This window comes from Mustelus asterias, chromosome 16 (assembly GCF_964213995.1).
Source record: "Mustelus asterias chromosome 16, sMusAst1.hap1.1, whole genome shotgun sequence".
NCBI lineage: Eukaryota > Metazoa > Chordata > Chondrichthyes > Carcharhiniformes > Triakidae > Mustelus > Mustelus asterias.
The window spans coordinates 45,313,096-45,325,692 of NC_135816.1; the positions used below are offsets into that span (position 1 = coordinate 45,313,096).

General features: G+C 48.0%; 1 protein-coding gene across 1 annotated transcript in view; it reads right to left on the minus strand.

Annotated features, from left to right (window-relative positions):
- The window catches only part of unc5a (unc-5 netrin receptor A), a 250,888-nt gene that overhangs the window by 156,739 nt on the left and 81,552 nt on the right, over nucleotides 1-12,597 (minus strand). The window contains exon 4 of the mRNA XM_078231465.1: nucleotides 5,695-5,875. Coding sequence (XP_078087591.1) covers nucleotides 5,695-5,875 — 181 coding nt within the window. The remainder of the gene's footprint in view (nucleotides 1-5,694; nucleotides 5,876-12,597) is intronic.

Consider the following 12,597-nt stretch of genomic DNA (forward strand, 5'->3'; position numbering starts at 1 on the left):
ATGATTGTTTGAAACAGATTTGATTGGTCAGCTGTCGTTTTCCTGTCCTTCATTTTTGTATATTCCCCAGCAGTTTAGAAGAGTGAGAGAGGATCTCATAGAAATTTATAAAATTCTAACAGGGTTAGACAGAGTAGAATCAGAAAGAATGTTCCCAATGGTAGGAGAGTCCAGAACTAGGGGTCATAGTTTGAGGATAAGGGGAAAACCTTTTAGAACTGAGGTGAGGAGAAATTTCTTCACCCAGAGGGTGGTGAATCTGTGGAATTCACTACCACAGAAAGTAGTTGAGGCCAAAACGTTGTCTGATTTCAAGAAGAAATTAGATATAGCTCTTGGGGCTAAAGGGATCAAAGGATATGGGGGCGGGGGAAGGGGGATCAGAATATTGAATTCAATGATCAGCCATGATCAAACTGAATGGCGGAGCAGGCTCAAAGGGCCGATTGGCCTACTCTTGCTTCTAGTTTCTAAGTTTCTATGTTTCTAAATGATTGCATTTTAGGTAAAATTGTGTGGTCTAAATGGTGATTTGTTCTTCTGATGTACATGATTCTACTATAGTCTGGAATAAATAAAAATGATCAATTTGCTGTATCTGGTTACTTCATTCACATTGTTTATAACATGGCAATAATCAGGGTGTGTTTTAAAATGGGCAGTGAGTGTGCCAGCTACATTTTTGGCATTAATGGTGATGATGAGCAAATTATTTTTATTCTATCATTTTATGCTGCTGGCAGCAGGCACTGACTGGACATAAGTCACTGGCAGGTTTTCTACAGAGATAACATTTCAAACCAATTGTGTGGTCTGTACTCGTTCACTGAGAATTTATAGTTCTGATTTTTCCAAATTCAGGTTGATCATGGAAAATGTTTATGTATATAGACAAAGGCAAAATATTCCTCCGCTCTTCTAGAATGTTATTTTTTTTCCTGAAATCTTGGCAAGTGAGAGATATAAGAGGCAACTGTGCGAGAGACAGTGATAAAGAGAAAGGTTTTTTTGTAAATACAGTTCAAAATATATTTACAACCTGCCACTTGATGATCCAAAGACTCTCAGATCCATAAAAATCTAATGTTCATCTGTTTTCCATGGCAGTGTGGTTTGATGTGCTTACTTTCCTTATCTGTATCTAGTGTGCATCTGACTTCCTAATGCACATTGCATGCTGCTTGAGTGAATTTAGGGGAATTTTGATCACTGGTGTCCTCATGACAGTCTAGTTTTTAAAGATACAGAAGGGAGTTTGCATCTGTTGAGCCTGGCAGCAAATTGGCAAAATGGGGTTGTGCCCACCCTGTGCTGGGGAAACTTACATGCCCAGCCTCGAAGTGCAGGATTAGCATCTAGACTTTCTAAGAGCAACATTTATATTGTTTCCCAATGACTTTAATTAGAATTTCATTAGATCGTCTCAGATATTAAAAAATACCCGACTCCCATCAGAATAGAACAGCTTTGACACCTTTTCCTACAAACAGAGGGAGGTAAGAAGGCAATTGAGCGGGATTTTCCGGCCGCGCTTGCCCCAAGATTGGAAAATTGCTCCTGAGGTCAATTTGCACGGTCTGCCCCCGCCCACTATGATTCCCGCGGCGGGCGAGATAGGAAAATTCCGCCCTCAGGATTTGATTTAATGCGACCCCACTGGCAGATTTGAAAGTGGTGGCGGGGGCAGGAAGGGGTGCGTTGGAGGAATGTAAAGTCCAGTGTGTGGCCTACCTGCTGCTTGCCCACCCGCCCCCGGGGATGAGGGAGGAGTCAGACGATCCGCCTGCGCTTGGGCCTATTGAAGCTTTTAGGTGGTTAAGTGTTGATCATATAAGGTCCTTACCCCACCACCGCCGGTACATTACCTGCAATTGGAGAGGCATATGCCGCGTGAGAAGCTTAGCAGCTTTGACTACATGGGTGGTGTCAGGCAAGGGAGAGGTGGGGGTCATTCTGTGCAGCTCCCGGGCCCATCGGAGGTATTCCCCAAAAGGTTATCCACCATTTTAATCTACCTCCTTAGTTCCCTGAAACTGGCAATCCAGCCCTCCTCACCTCTCACCAAGACCCCCAACCTGACTTACTTTGTCTACTCAGCAAGGTGAGGCTGCCTGTCATTCCAGTAGTGGCCAGCGCTCTCATTAACTCCACTGCTGGGACTACAGGCTTAGAATCATAGAATCCCAACAGTGCAGAAGCAGGCAATTCGGCCCATCGAGCCTGCACCGACAACAATCCCACCTAGGCCCTAGTCCTGTAACCCCACGTATTTACCCTGCTAATCCCCCTGACACTATGGGGTGATTTAGCATGGCCAATTAACCTGACCCGCACATCTTTGGAGCGTGGGAGGAAACCGGAGTCCCCAGAGAAAACCCACGCAGACACAGGGAGAATGTGTAAACTCCACACAGTCACCCGAGGCTGGAATTGAACCTGGGTCCCTGGCGCTGTGAGGCAGCAGTGCTAACCACTGTGCCACCATGCCACCCCGGCAGCTCTCTTAAGGTGGGATGTCATCCTGGGAAAGTGGTTAGCACTGTTGCCTCACAGCACCACAGAGCAAAGCTGGATTAATATGGTAGCAAATGTTACAGTCCTGCACGAGTAACCCAGAGGTTTTGGATTCAAATTCTACAAGGGTTCCCCTTTAGTTTCCCACAGAACCAACCAGACAACTCAAAGGGCTAAGTGAAGGGAGTCTCCGGAGATGCTGTTCCATCAGGTCTGTCATGATTCGAAAGAGACACGGTTCATGAACGTACAGTTCTGGCCTCAGATCACTGTCTGTGTGGATTTCTCCCCGTGACTGCATGGGCTTCCTCTGGGTGCTCTGGCTTCTTCCCACAGTCCAAAGATCTGCAGGTTATCTTGATTGGCCATGCTAAATTTCCCCTTAGTGTCAGGGGGTTATCAGAGCAGATAAGTGGGGTTACAGGGCTAGGACCTGGGTGAAACTGTTGTCGGTGCAGGCTCGATGGGCCGATTGGCCTCTTTCTGCACTGTAGGGATTCTATGATTCTATGAAAGGGTTAGAAATCTCGCATTAAAGCAATTAACGCTGTGGCCAAATTTAAATTGCTGTGGGGCAACCATCAGGATCCTGGGCAGAATGCCCACAACCTTTTGAGCCAGGGGTACGGGAACCATTGTGCACCATAAAATCCAGCCCCCAAGACACTGCTTGGCAAACAGTTTTCTTGGAACAGAAGGATGGACAAGCAGTTGGGTCTTTTCAGAAAAAAAGCTGCAACGACTTTTGCCAAGGTGAAGAGGTCACGTATGTTGCAGCAACTGTTAGAATTCACCTCGTTTAAACCAAAGAAGATAATCCATTGATGTAAGGAACATGTGGAACGCTTTGTGTGCTTTACCATCAGTGAAGATAAATTGTGCTGTTTGAATAAAGTGAGCGTGATACTAATGATCATGTTAATCTTATTATGAAAGAAAACAGCTTATCAACTCGTGTCAGGCCTTCCCTCACTAAAAGATTCCAAGGTTTAACTTTGGGGAAATTAAAGCACTGGAGGTACGAAAGACTCAAACATTCAATTCATTTCACAAGGTGGTACTAGTACTACATCCTCAGGTTATTCATAAATATATAGCATTGCCAGTCAGCTGCTACCCAAAAGACAGTTCTCTAACACAGCTGAACAAATAACACCATTGAACCACAGGAATATAAGTGTAGCACATTCAAATTCAGAACATGCATTATCAATTAAAACAGCTCAAATTTAAAAAAAAATATCAAATATATATGTGCAGTATCATTAGACGATATTGTAGCTGAGCACAGTAAGATCAATGTATTAACAGGGGTCATTGATACATTAGCAATAATGGAGGACTAGCTAACTAAACTAAAACTGATGCCAAAATTTTGCTGGTGTTTATACCATGGGTTTCCTGGCAGCAAAGGGTGCGCATTCAATGGCAAACCCCATTGACAATGGCGGGACCATAAGTTCCCACCGCCAATGAGTGGTTCGCCTCCTCCGGCCACTGCGAAATGTGCCAAGAGGAGGAGGAAAATCCCGCCCAGAGATTCGGGATAAATGGTCATTTTTAAGGATGGTGAACTACTACCAGTGGAGTGCCCCAGAGATCAGTTTTGGGGCCTCAACTATTTACAACTTACATTGACTGGGATGAATAGACGACTATATGGTAGCCAAATCTTCTGACAATATGAAGACAGGTAGGAAAGTAAGTTGTGAGGAGAATACAAAAAGTCTGCAAAGATAGGTTAAAAGTCCTTGTGCAGGTACAACCAGGAAGGCAAATGGAATACATTTATTGCAAGGAGATGGAGTATAAAAGTAGGGAAGTCTTGTTACAACAGTACGGAACATTGGTGAGACCACACAGGGTATTGACAAAGAACAAAGAACAATACAGCACAGGAACAGGCACTTCGGCCCTCCAAGCCTGTGCCGCTCTCTGGTCCAAACTAGACCATTCTTTTGTATCCCTCCATTCCCACTCCATTCATGTAGCTATCTAGATAAGTCTTAAACGTTCCCAGTGTGTCCGCCTCCACCACCTTGCCTGGCAGCGCATTCCAGGCCCCCACCACCCTCTGTGTAAAATATGTCCTTCTGATATCTGTGTTAAACCTCCCCCCACTTCACCTTGAACCTATGACCCTTCATGAAAGTCACCACCGACCTGGGGAAAAGCTTCCCACCGTTCACCCTATCTATGCCTTTCATAATTTTATACACCTCTATTAAGTCTCCCCTCATCCTCCGTCTTTCCAGGGAGAACAACCCCAGTTTACCCAATCTCTCCTCATAACTAAGCCCCTCCATACCAGGCAACATCCTGGTAAACCTCCTCTGTACTCTCTCCAAAGCCTCCACGTCCTTCTGGTAGTGTGGTGACCAGAACTGGACGCAGTATTCCAAATGCAAACTTACTTACATTGGAAGAGTGACCTACTTACATTGGAAGAAGTTCAGAGAAGATTTACTTAGCTGATTCCTGAGTTCAGGGATTTGTCCTATGAGGAAAGGCAAAGCAGGCTCGGCCTATACTTACGATAGAGTAGATGCTGAGAGGATGTTTCCCTTTGTGGGGGAATCTAAAACTAAGGAGCACAGTTTCAAAATATGGGTGAGGAGGATGAGGAGGAAGTTCTTCTCTCAGAAGGTCATTAGTATTTGGAGTTCACTTCCCTAGAGAGCAGTAGAGGTTGGGTCATTAAATACATTCAAGGCTAAGTTAGGTAGATTTTTGGCTGGCAAGTGAGTTAATGGTTAAGAGGGGCAGTTAAGGCCTTAATCAGGTCAGTCATGATCTTATTGAATAGCAGAGTAGCTTCAACAGGCCGGTTGGCCTACTCTCACTCTTATTTCTTACATTCAGCACCTTTAATCTGAGGAATTTCCAAATATCTAGTAGTCTTTTTGTGTTGGAATACTTGCAATTTCAGGATAGTCAAACAGGTTAGTGATGACGAGAGGGCACACAGTTGCATAATGCAAGCTGCAGAGGAAATGGTATACTTTTGACAGGTGTGATGATGCTAACTTTAAGTTGCATCTGTTCATGTGAACAGCTTACAAGATACTCATAAAGCTTATATTTGATAGCATGATACGCAAGGTTTCAACAATTATAACTTTTAAAGTTCTATTCTCAAATAAAACAGGCAAATTTTCATAAAACATAAAATCTTGTTACCGTATGTTGTTATAGCTGCACTTCCACTTCTGCGCCTGGCTACGATATTCTTTGCCACACAGGTGTAGTTTGCTGTGTCTGATAGTCGAGCTTCTTTGATGATCAAAGTATGGTCCATGGTAATGTAAAAGTTTGGATCTTGAGTTGGGTCGATCACACCTTCATTCTTCAACCATTCCACCTTCCAAAACAAATTTTGTGAATTCCATTCAGACAAAAAAGGATAAATTTTACAAAACAGCAGTCCCAGTGCTAATCTGGAGAAATGATGCAGAGGCAAGCATTTTCAGTTTTCATAGAATCATAGAACAGAACAAAATCTTAGAATCCCTACAGTGCAGAAAGAGGCCATTTGGCCTATTAAGTCTGCACCGGCTATCTGACAGAGCATCTTACCTTTCCCAGTAACCCCATGTATTTACCCTGCTAATCTCCCTAACCTACACATCTTGGGATACTATGGCCAATCCACCTAACCTGCACATCCTTGGACTGTGGGAGGAAAACTGAGCACCCGGAGGAAACTCATGCAGACATGGGAGATCGTACAAACTCAACAGTGTCACCCAGGCCAGAATCGAACCCGCATCCCTGGCGCTGTGAGGAGCAATGCTAACCACTGTGCCACCATGCCGCCCTAACGTTTTCTAGCAATTCATTTCACCACCAGATTTCTGGAAGTAGGTGAATTGAGATGCTCCACTCTGGAGCCAATTCTTTGATTAGCTCTTTATTCAAGCAAGGATCTGCATGGGCACACCTCACCAAATTTATCCTTAGAAGCTGTTAAAACAAATATTTGTCACCAACAATGGTTTTATTAATTATAATGTAAATATATGTTAAGAATTCAGTTTAGATTATGATCCAAAATCTGTGCTGATTTAAAAAGGTAAAAGATAGCATCAAACTTTAAGAAAAAGCATATAATTGTACAAAGATGGGCGACAGGTCAGAAGATTGCAGATTATCAAAAACAGCAAAGAATTATTAAAATATTATTTCAACTATATTCATTTTGAGACTTGTGAGGCCCATCAAACCCAGAGGTTTGTTGACTTGTTCCCCTCAAGTCCATCCTCCCGTGTGACTGTTTCGCGTGTGACATCCAGTCGCAGTGTCCGCACAACTCGTGGGAAGAGAAAGCACATTGATGTCCACAGGATCATATTGGTTAGCAGACAGGTCGACACATCGAAACCCTGCCTGTGCTATGCAAATTGAAGGTAAAAAGATAATTGACGGGGTCACGTGATGCAAGCACAGGAATAGTTGTGTTCCGATGTGAACTCTGGCACTATTCAGCCCGAAATCCTAGTATTTATTGTGCTCATACTCAGTAAATTCGGAGTGAAAACTCCATATTATATCCCTGGAAGACTTTTGGTCAAATTTTTCTGACAAAGTGCTGAGAAAAATTAAGAAAACCAACAACAAGAAAGAACAGTTGGAGGCAATTAAGGTGGAGTCAACCCCTCAACTGATGACTGCAAATATTATCAAGGGGATTGATAAGAAACTTGGTCTATTAGTGCAAAATATCAGTGTTCATGATATAGGATTGCAGCATACTGGTAAAAGGTTTGATGAAGCTGAGGAGAGAATTTTTACTGTGGGAAATGCAACTTTCTCAGTCGAGGCGCTTTTGCAATCCATGGAAAGGTAACTGCTCAATATGTCGGAATGTCCAGACAATCTATATGATGTGCTATCAATAAGGTGAAAGACTACCGATATGCCAATATAAGTGTAGGCTTTTATTCACAACAGAATCAGGAGCAGATCCCAACAAATAACCAACCTGGACTGAACAAGGGGGAGGAGACAGCCACCTTTATACTAGGTGCCGAGGGGAGGACCCAAACTGGAAGGGGATGTGTCCAGGTATGACAAGCACACACAACGGTGGTCCATATAGGACAAAGGCACAACTGAGGTCCACCACATTCACCCATTCCTTTAAAAAAAACAACACGGGGGTGAAGCGGAAACAATATTACAAGTCCAGACGAACCGGTGTCTTGATCCGCCATCACCTGTAGTGCAGGTCGCAGAGTCGTCCGAGCAGGGAGCGATGTCGGCCCAGGCTCCGTACAGTGAGCGTCAAGAGAAGGCGCTAGGTGGTGTGAAGCGGACTGACCCGTCGTCCCGTCCAGTCGTCGGGTACTGCGTGGCGACGGCTCCGGCGACTCAAGCGAGCTGTACACAGGGGCGAGAGGAGTGAGCAGTGGCCCTAGTGGCATATGGGGAACAGTGGAAACCGGAGCTGGGGAGTGGGGGGCCGCAACAGGCTCAGGGCGCACTACATTGGGGACAGGGACTGAGGGAGGAAGAGGCGCAGCAGTCTCCGAGTGGACGACACCAGGGACCGTGGGGCGGAAGGACGTGGTGACCTCAGGGGCACCCGCGGGTGCCAAGTCACGGACAGAAACCGTGTCCTCCCGCCCATCAGGATACGCTACGTAAGCATATTGAGGATTAGCGTGGAGCAATTGGACCTCCTCGACCAAGTGATCTGCCTTATGGGTCCGGACATGCTTCCGAAGCAGGACGGGCCCCGGGGACATCAGCCAATCCGGGAGCGAAGTACCCGAGGAGGACTTCCTGGGAAACGAAAACATCCGCTCGTGAGGGGTTGTATTGGTCGCTGTGCACAGGAGTGACCTAATGGAATGTAATGCGTCCGGAAGGACGTCTTGCCAATGGCTGACTAGAAGGCCCCTAGACCGTAACGCTAATAGAACGGCCTTCCAGACGGTTGCGTTCTCCCGCTCTACCTGACCATTGCCCCTGGGGTTATAGCTCGTGGTGCGGTTGGAGGCAACGCCTTTGGCGAGCAGGTACTGCCTCAGCTCGTCACTCATGAAAGAGGACCCACGATCGCTATGGACATAGGCTGGGAAGCCGAACAGGGTGAAGAGCTTGTTCAGGGTCCGAATCACTGTAGCCGTGGTCATGTCCGAGCAGGGGAAGGCAAAAGGGAAACGTGAGTATTCACCAATGATATTCAGGAAATAAACATTGCGGTTAGAGGAGGGGAGGGGGCCTTTAAAATCAATGCTAAGGCGCTCGAACGCGCGAGTGGCCTTTACAAGGTGCGCCGTACCTGGCCGGTAGAACTGCGGTTTGCACTCAGCGCAGACCCTGCATTGCCTGGTAATCGTCCGGACTTCCTCAAGGGAGAAGGGCAGGTTACGGGACTTGACAAAATGGAAAAACCTGGTGACACCCGGGTGACAGAGGTCGTTATGGAGGGACTGTAGCTGGTCTAGTTGGGCGCTGGCACATGATCCACGGGACAGGGCATCTGGTGGCTCATTGAGCTTCCCGGGCCGGTACATGATGTCATATCTGTAGGTGGAGAGCTCAATTCTCCACCGCAAGATCTTGTCATTCTTAATCTTGCCCTTTTGCCTGGTGTTAAACAGGAAGGCAACTGACCGCTGGTCCGTAATTAAGGTGAATCGTTAGCCCGCGAGATAATGGCGCCAGTGCCGGACGGCTTCCACGATGGCCTGGGCCTCCTTCTCGACCGAGGAGTGTCGAATCTCAGGGCCTTGTAAGGTCCGGGAAAAGAAGGCCACCGGACGGCCCCTCTGGTTAAGGGTGTCAGCTAGGGCAAAGTCAGACGCATCACTTTCCACTTGGAATGGGATGGATTCATCCACAGCGTGCATTGCGGCCTTCGCAATGTCCGCTCTGATGTTGTCGAAGGCCCGACGGGCCTCCTCCGCCAGGGGAAAAGAGGTCGAGTTTAGGAGCGGACGGGCTTTATCTGCGTAATGGGGAACCCACTGGGCATAATAGGAGAAGAAGCCCAGGTATCTCCTCAGTACTTTGAGGGTAGAAGGAAGGGGAAGCTGCATAAGGGGACGCATACGGGCTGGGTTGGGGCCAAGGACACCATTTTCTATCACGTACCCAAGGATGGCGAGGCGGCGTGTCCGGAAAACACACTTCGCCTCATTATATGTGAGGTTCAGGAGAGTGGCCGTACGAAGGAATTTTTGTAGGTTGGCATCATGATCCTGCCGGTCATGGCCGCAGATGGTGACGTTATCCAGATACGGGAAAGTGGCCCGTAGCCCGTGCTGGTCTACCATTTGATCCATGGCCCGTTGGAAGACTGAGACCCTATTGGTGACACCAAAGGGGACTCGGAGGAACTGGTAGAGGCGGCCATCCGCCTCAATGGCAGTATATGGGCGATCCTCCGAGCGGATAGGGAGCTGGTGGTAAGCCGATTTCAAATCGATCGTCGAGAAAACCCTATAGTGCGTGATGCGGTTGACTATGTCCGCGATACGGGGAAGAGGATACGCATCGAGTTGTGTATACCTGTTTATGGTCTGGCTATAGTCAATCACCATGCGGTGTTTCTCCCCCAATTTAACTACGACCACTTGCGCCCTCCAGGGGCTGATGCTGGCCTGGATAATCCCTTCCCGGAGCAACCGTTGTACCTCGGACCGAATGGAGGCCCGGTCATCCGCACTATAGCGCCTACTCTTGGTGGCTATAGGCCTACAATCCGGGGTGAGGTTATCAAATAACAGGGGGGGAGGGGGTGATCTTGAGGGTCGAGAGACTGCAGGTGGTGCGCGAGGGGCGCTGCCGTGACGGCGCCTGGCAGACGGAGAGTGGGGGATAAGGGCCATCATACTGCAGGATGACGCTCCTATGATGGGTGAGGAAATCTAACCCCAGCAGTACAGCTGCGCAGAGTCGCGGCAGCACGAGGAGCCGAAAACGCTCGTAGACTGTGCCCTGTACCGTCACCGTCACCAAGCAGCACCCGAGGACCTCCACTGACTGGGAATTCGAGGCCATGGAGATGGTCTGGCTCCAGGGTCGCACGGGAAGGGCATATTGACGCACTGTGCGAGGGTGTATAAAACTTTCTGTGCTCCCACAGTCAAACAGGCAGTTTTCTGCATAACCATTTACCTTGATCTCCATTATTGACTTGGAGAGTTGATGAGGCTGCGACTGGTCCAAGCAAATCGATGCCACCGTTGAATTAAAGAAGAATCCATCTTCGTCGCAGTCTGATGATGTCACGGATGAAGCTTCCTGCTCAGCTCGCCTTGATGCCAGTTTCAAAGATGGCGACTCCCGCACTTCCGGTGACCGCATCAAAGATGGTGATTCCCGCACTTCCGGTGACCGCATCAAAGATGGCGATTCGCGCGCAGCCGCCGCTTGCATCAAAGATGGCTGCGCCCGCGGAGCACACATGGCTCCACGAGGCTTCGGAAGCGGCTTCGCTCGGCAGACTTTAACAAAGTTTGGGGCGGCACGGTAGCACAGTGGTTAGCACTGCTGCTTCACAGCTCCAGGGTCCTGGGTTCGATTCCCAGCTCGGGTCACTGTCTGTGTGGAGTTTGCACATTCTCCTCGTGTCTGCGTGGGTTTCCTCCGGGTGCTCCGGTTTCCTCCCACAGTCCAAAGATGTGCGGTTAGGTTGATCGGCCAGGTTAAAAATTGCCCCTTAGAGTCCTGAGATGTGTAGGTTCGAGGGATTAGTGGGTAAATATGTGGGGGTAGGGCCTGGGTGGGATTGTGGTCGGTGCGGACTCGATGGGCCGAATGGCCTCCTTCTGCACTGTAGGGTTTCTATGATAAAGTGGCCTAGCTTACCGCATCCGGAGCAAATCGCGTCCTTTGCTGGGCAGCGACGCGGAGGGTGCTTAGGTAGGCCACAAAAGTAACATTTGGGCCCTGCCGGAACAGCCGTCGTGGTGGAGCCGTCGGTGGAATGGGATGCCAGGTAAGACCCGAGATTATGGGAGGCCGCTTCTAATGTTTCAGCCATCGTGGCCGTTTTCCGGAGATCTAGGTCATCTTGTTCCAGCAGACGCTGCTGGATGTATGTAGACTCAATGCCCGCAACGTAGGTGTCGCGGATCAGGTCCTCCATGTTCTGAGCTGCTGTAACAGCCTTACAGTCACAAGCTCGAGCTAGAACCCGCAGGGCGCGCAGAAATTAGGCGCACAATTCTCCTGGCTGCGGCTTGCGGGTAGTTAGGAGGTGTCTGGCGTAAACCACGTTAGGGCTCTTTCGGAACTGCCCTTTTAGGAGTTCGATAGCGTCCACGTAAGTAGCAGCGTCCCGGAAGATTCCATAGACAGCTTCGCTTACCCGGGCGCGGAGCACGTGGAGTTTAGCGGCGTCGGTGTCGATGGCCGTAGCGGTGGCGACGAATGCTTTGAAGCAGTCCAACCAATGATCAAATTTATCAGAGGCTCCAACCTCTTGAGGGTCTAATGCTAACTTGTCGGGTTTTAGAAACTGCTCCATACTAGTAACTGTTGTGAATAAAATTGATGCGCTATCAATAAGGCGAAAGACTACCGATATGCCAATATAAGTGTAGGCTTTTATTCACAACAGAATCAGGAGCAGATTCCAATATATAACCAACCTGGACTGAACAAGGGAGAGGAGACAGCCACCTTTATACTAGGTGCCGAGGGGAGGACCCAAACTGGAAGGGGATGTGTCCAGGTATGACAAGCACACACAACGGTGGTCCATATAGGACAAAGGCACAACTGAGGTCCACCACACTATAGAACTGAGGTCGGAGGAAAAATGTTTGCCAGAAGGAGCGGAGGTTGAACTCCCACTTAAATATTTTGAGAGCTGTCTACCATGCTTTCTCAAGAGAGAAACAAAGTTTAGATTAGAAAGGACACACTGTTTACATGCTCTGAGGCCGAAGGACAACTGCTGACCCCGGCCCATAATTATCCATTTTCATAACTTCAAACATCGCCAAAAAGTGATGGAGGCCACGAGATGTGTGGTGCCTTGCTCTATGATGGAGTAAAGATATTTTTCTTTCAAGGTTTTTCAGTGGCAATACAGCAAAGTCACCAGGGGTTTGATAAAGTTATAAG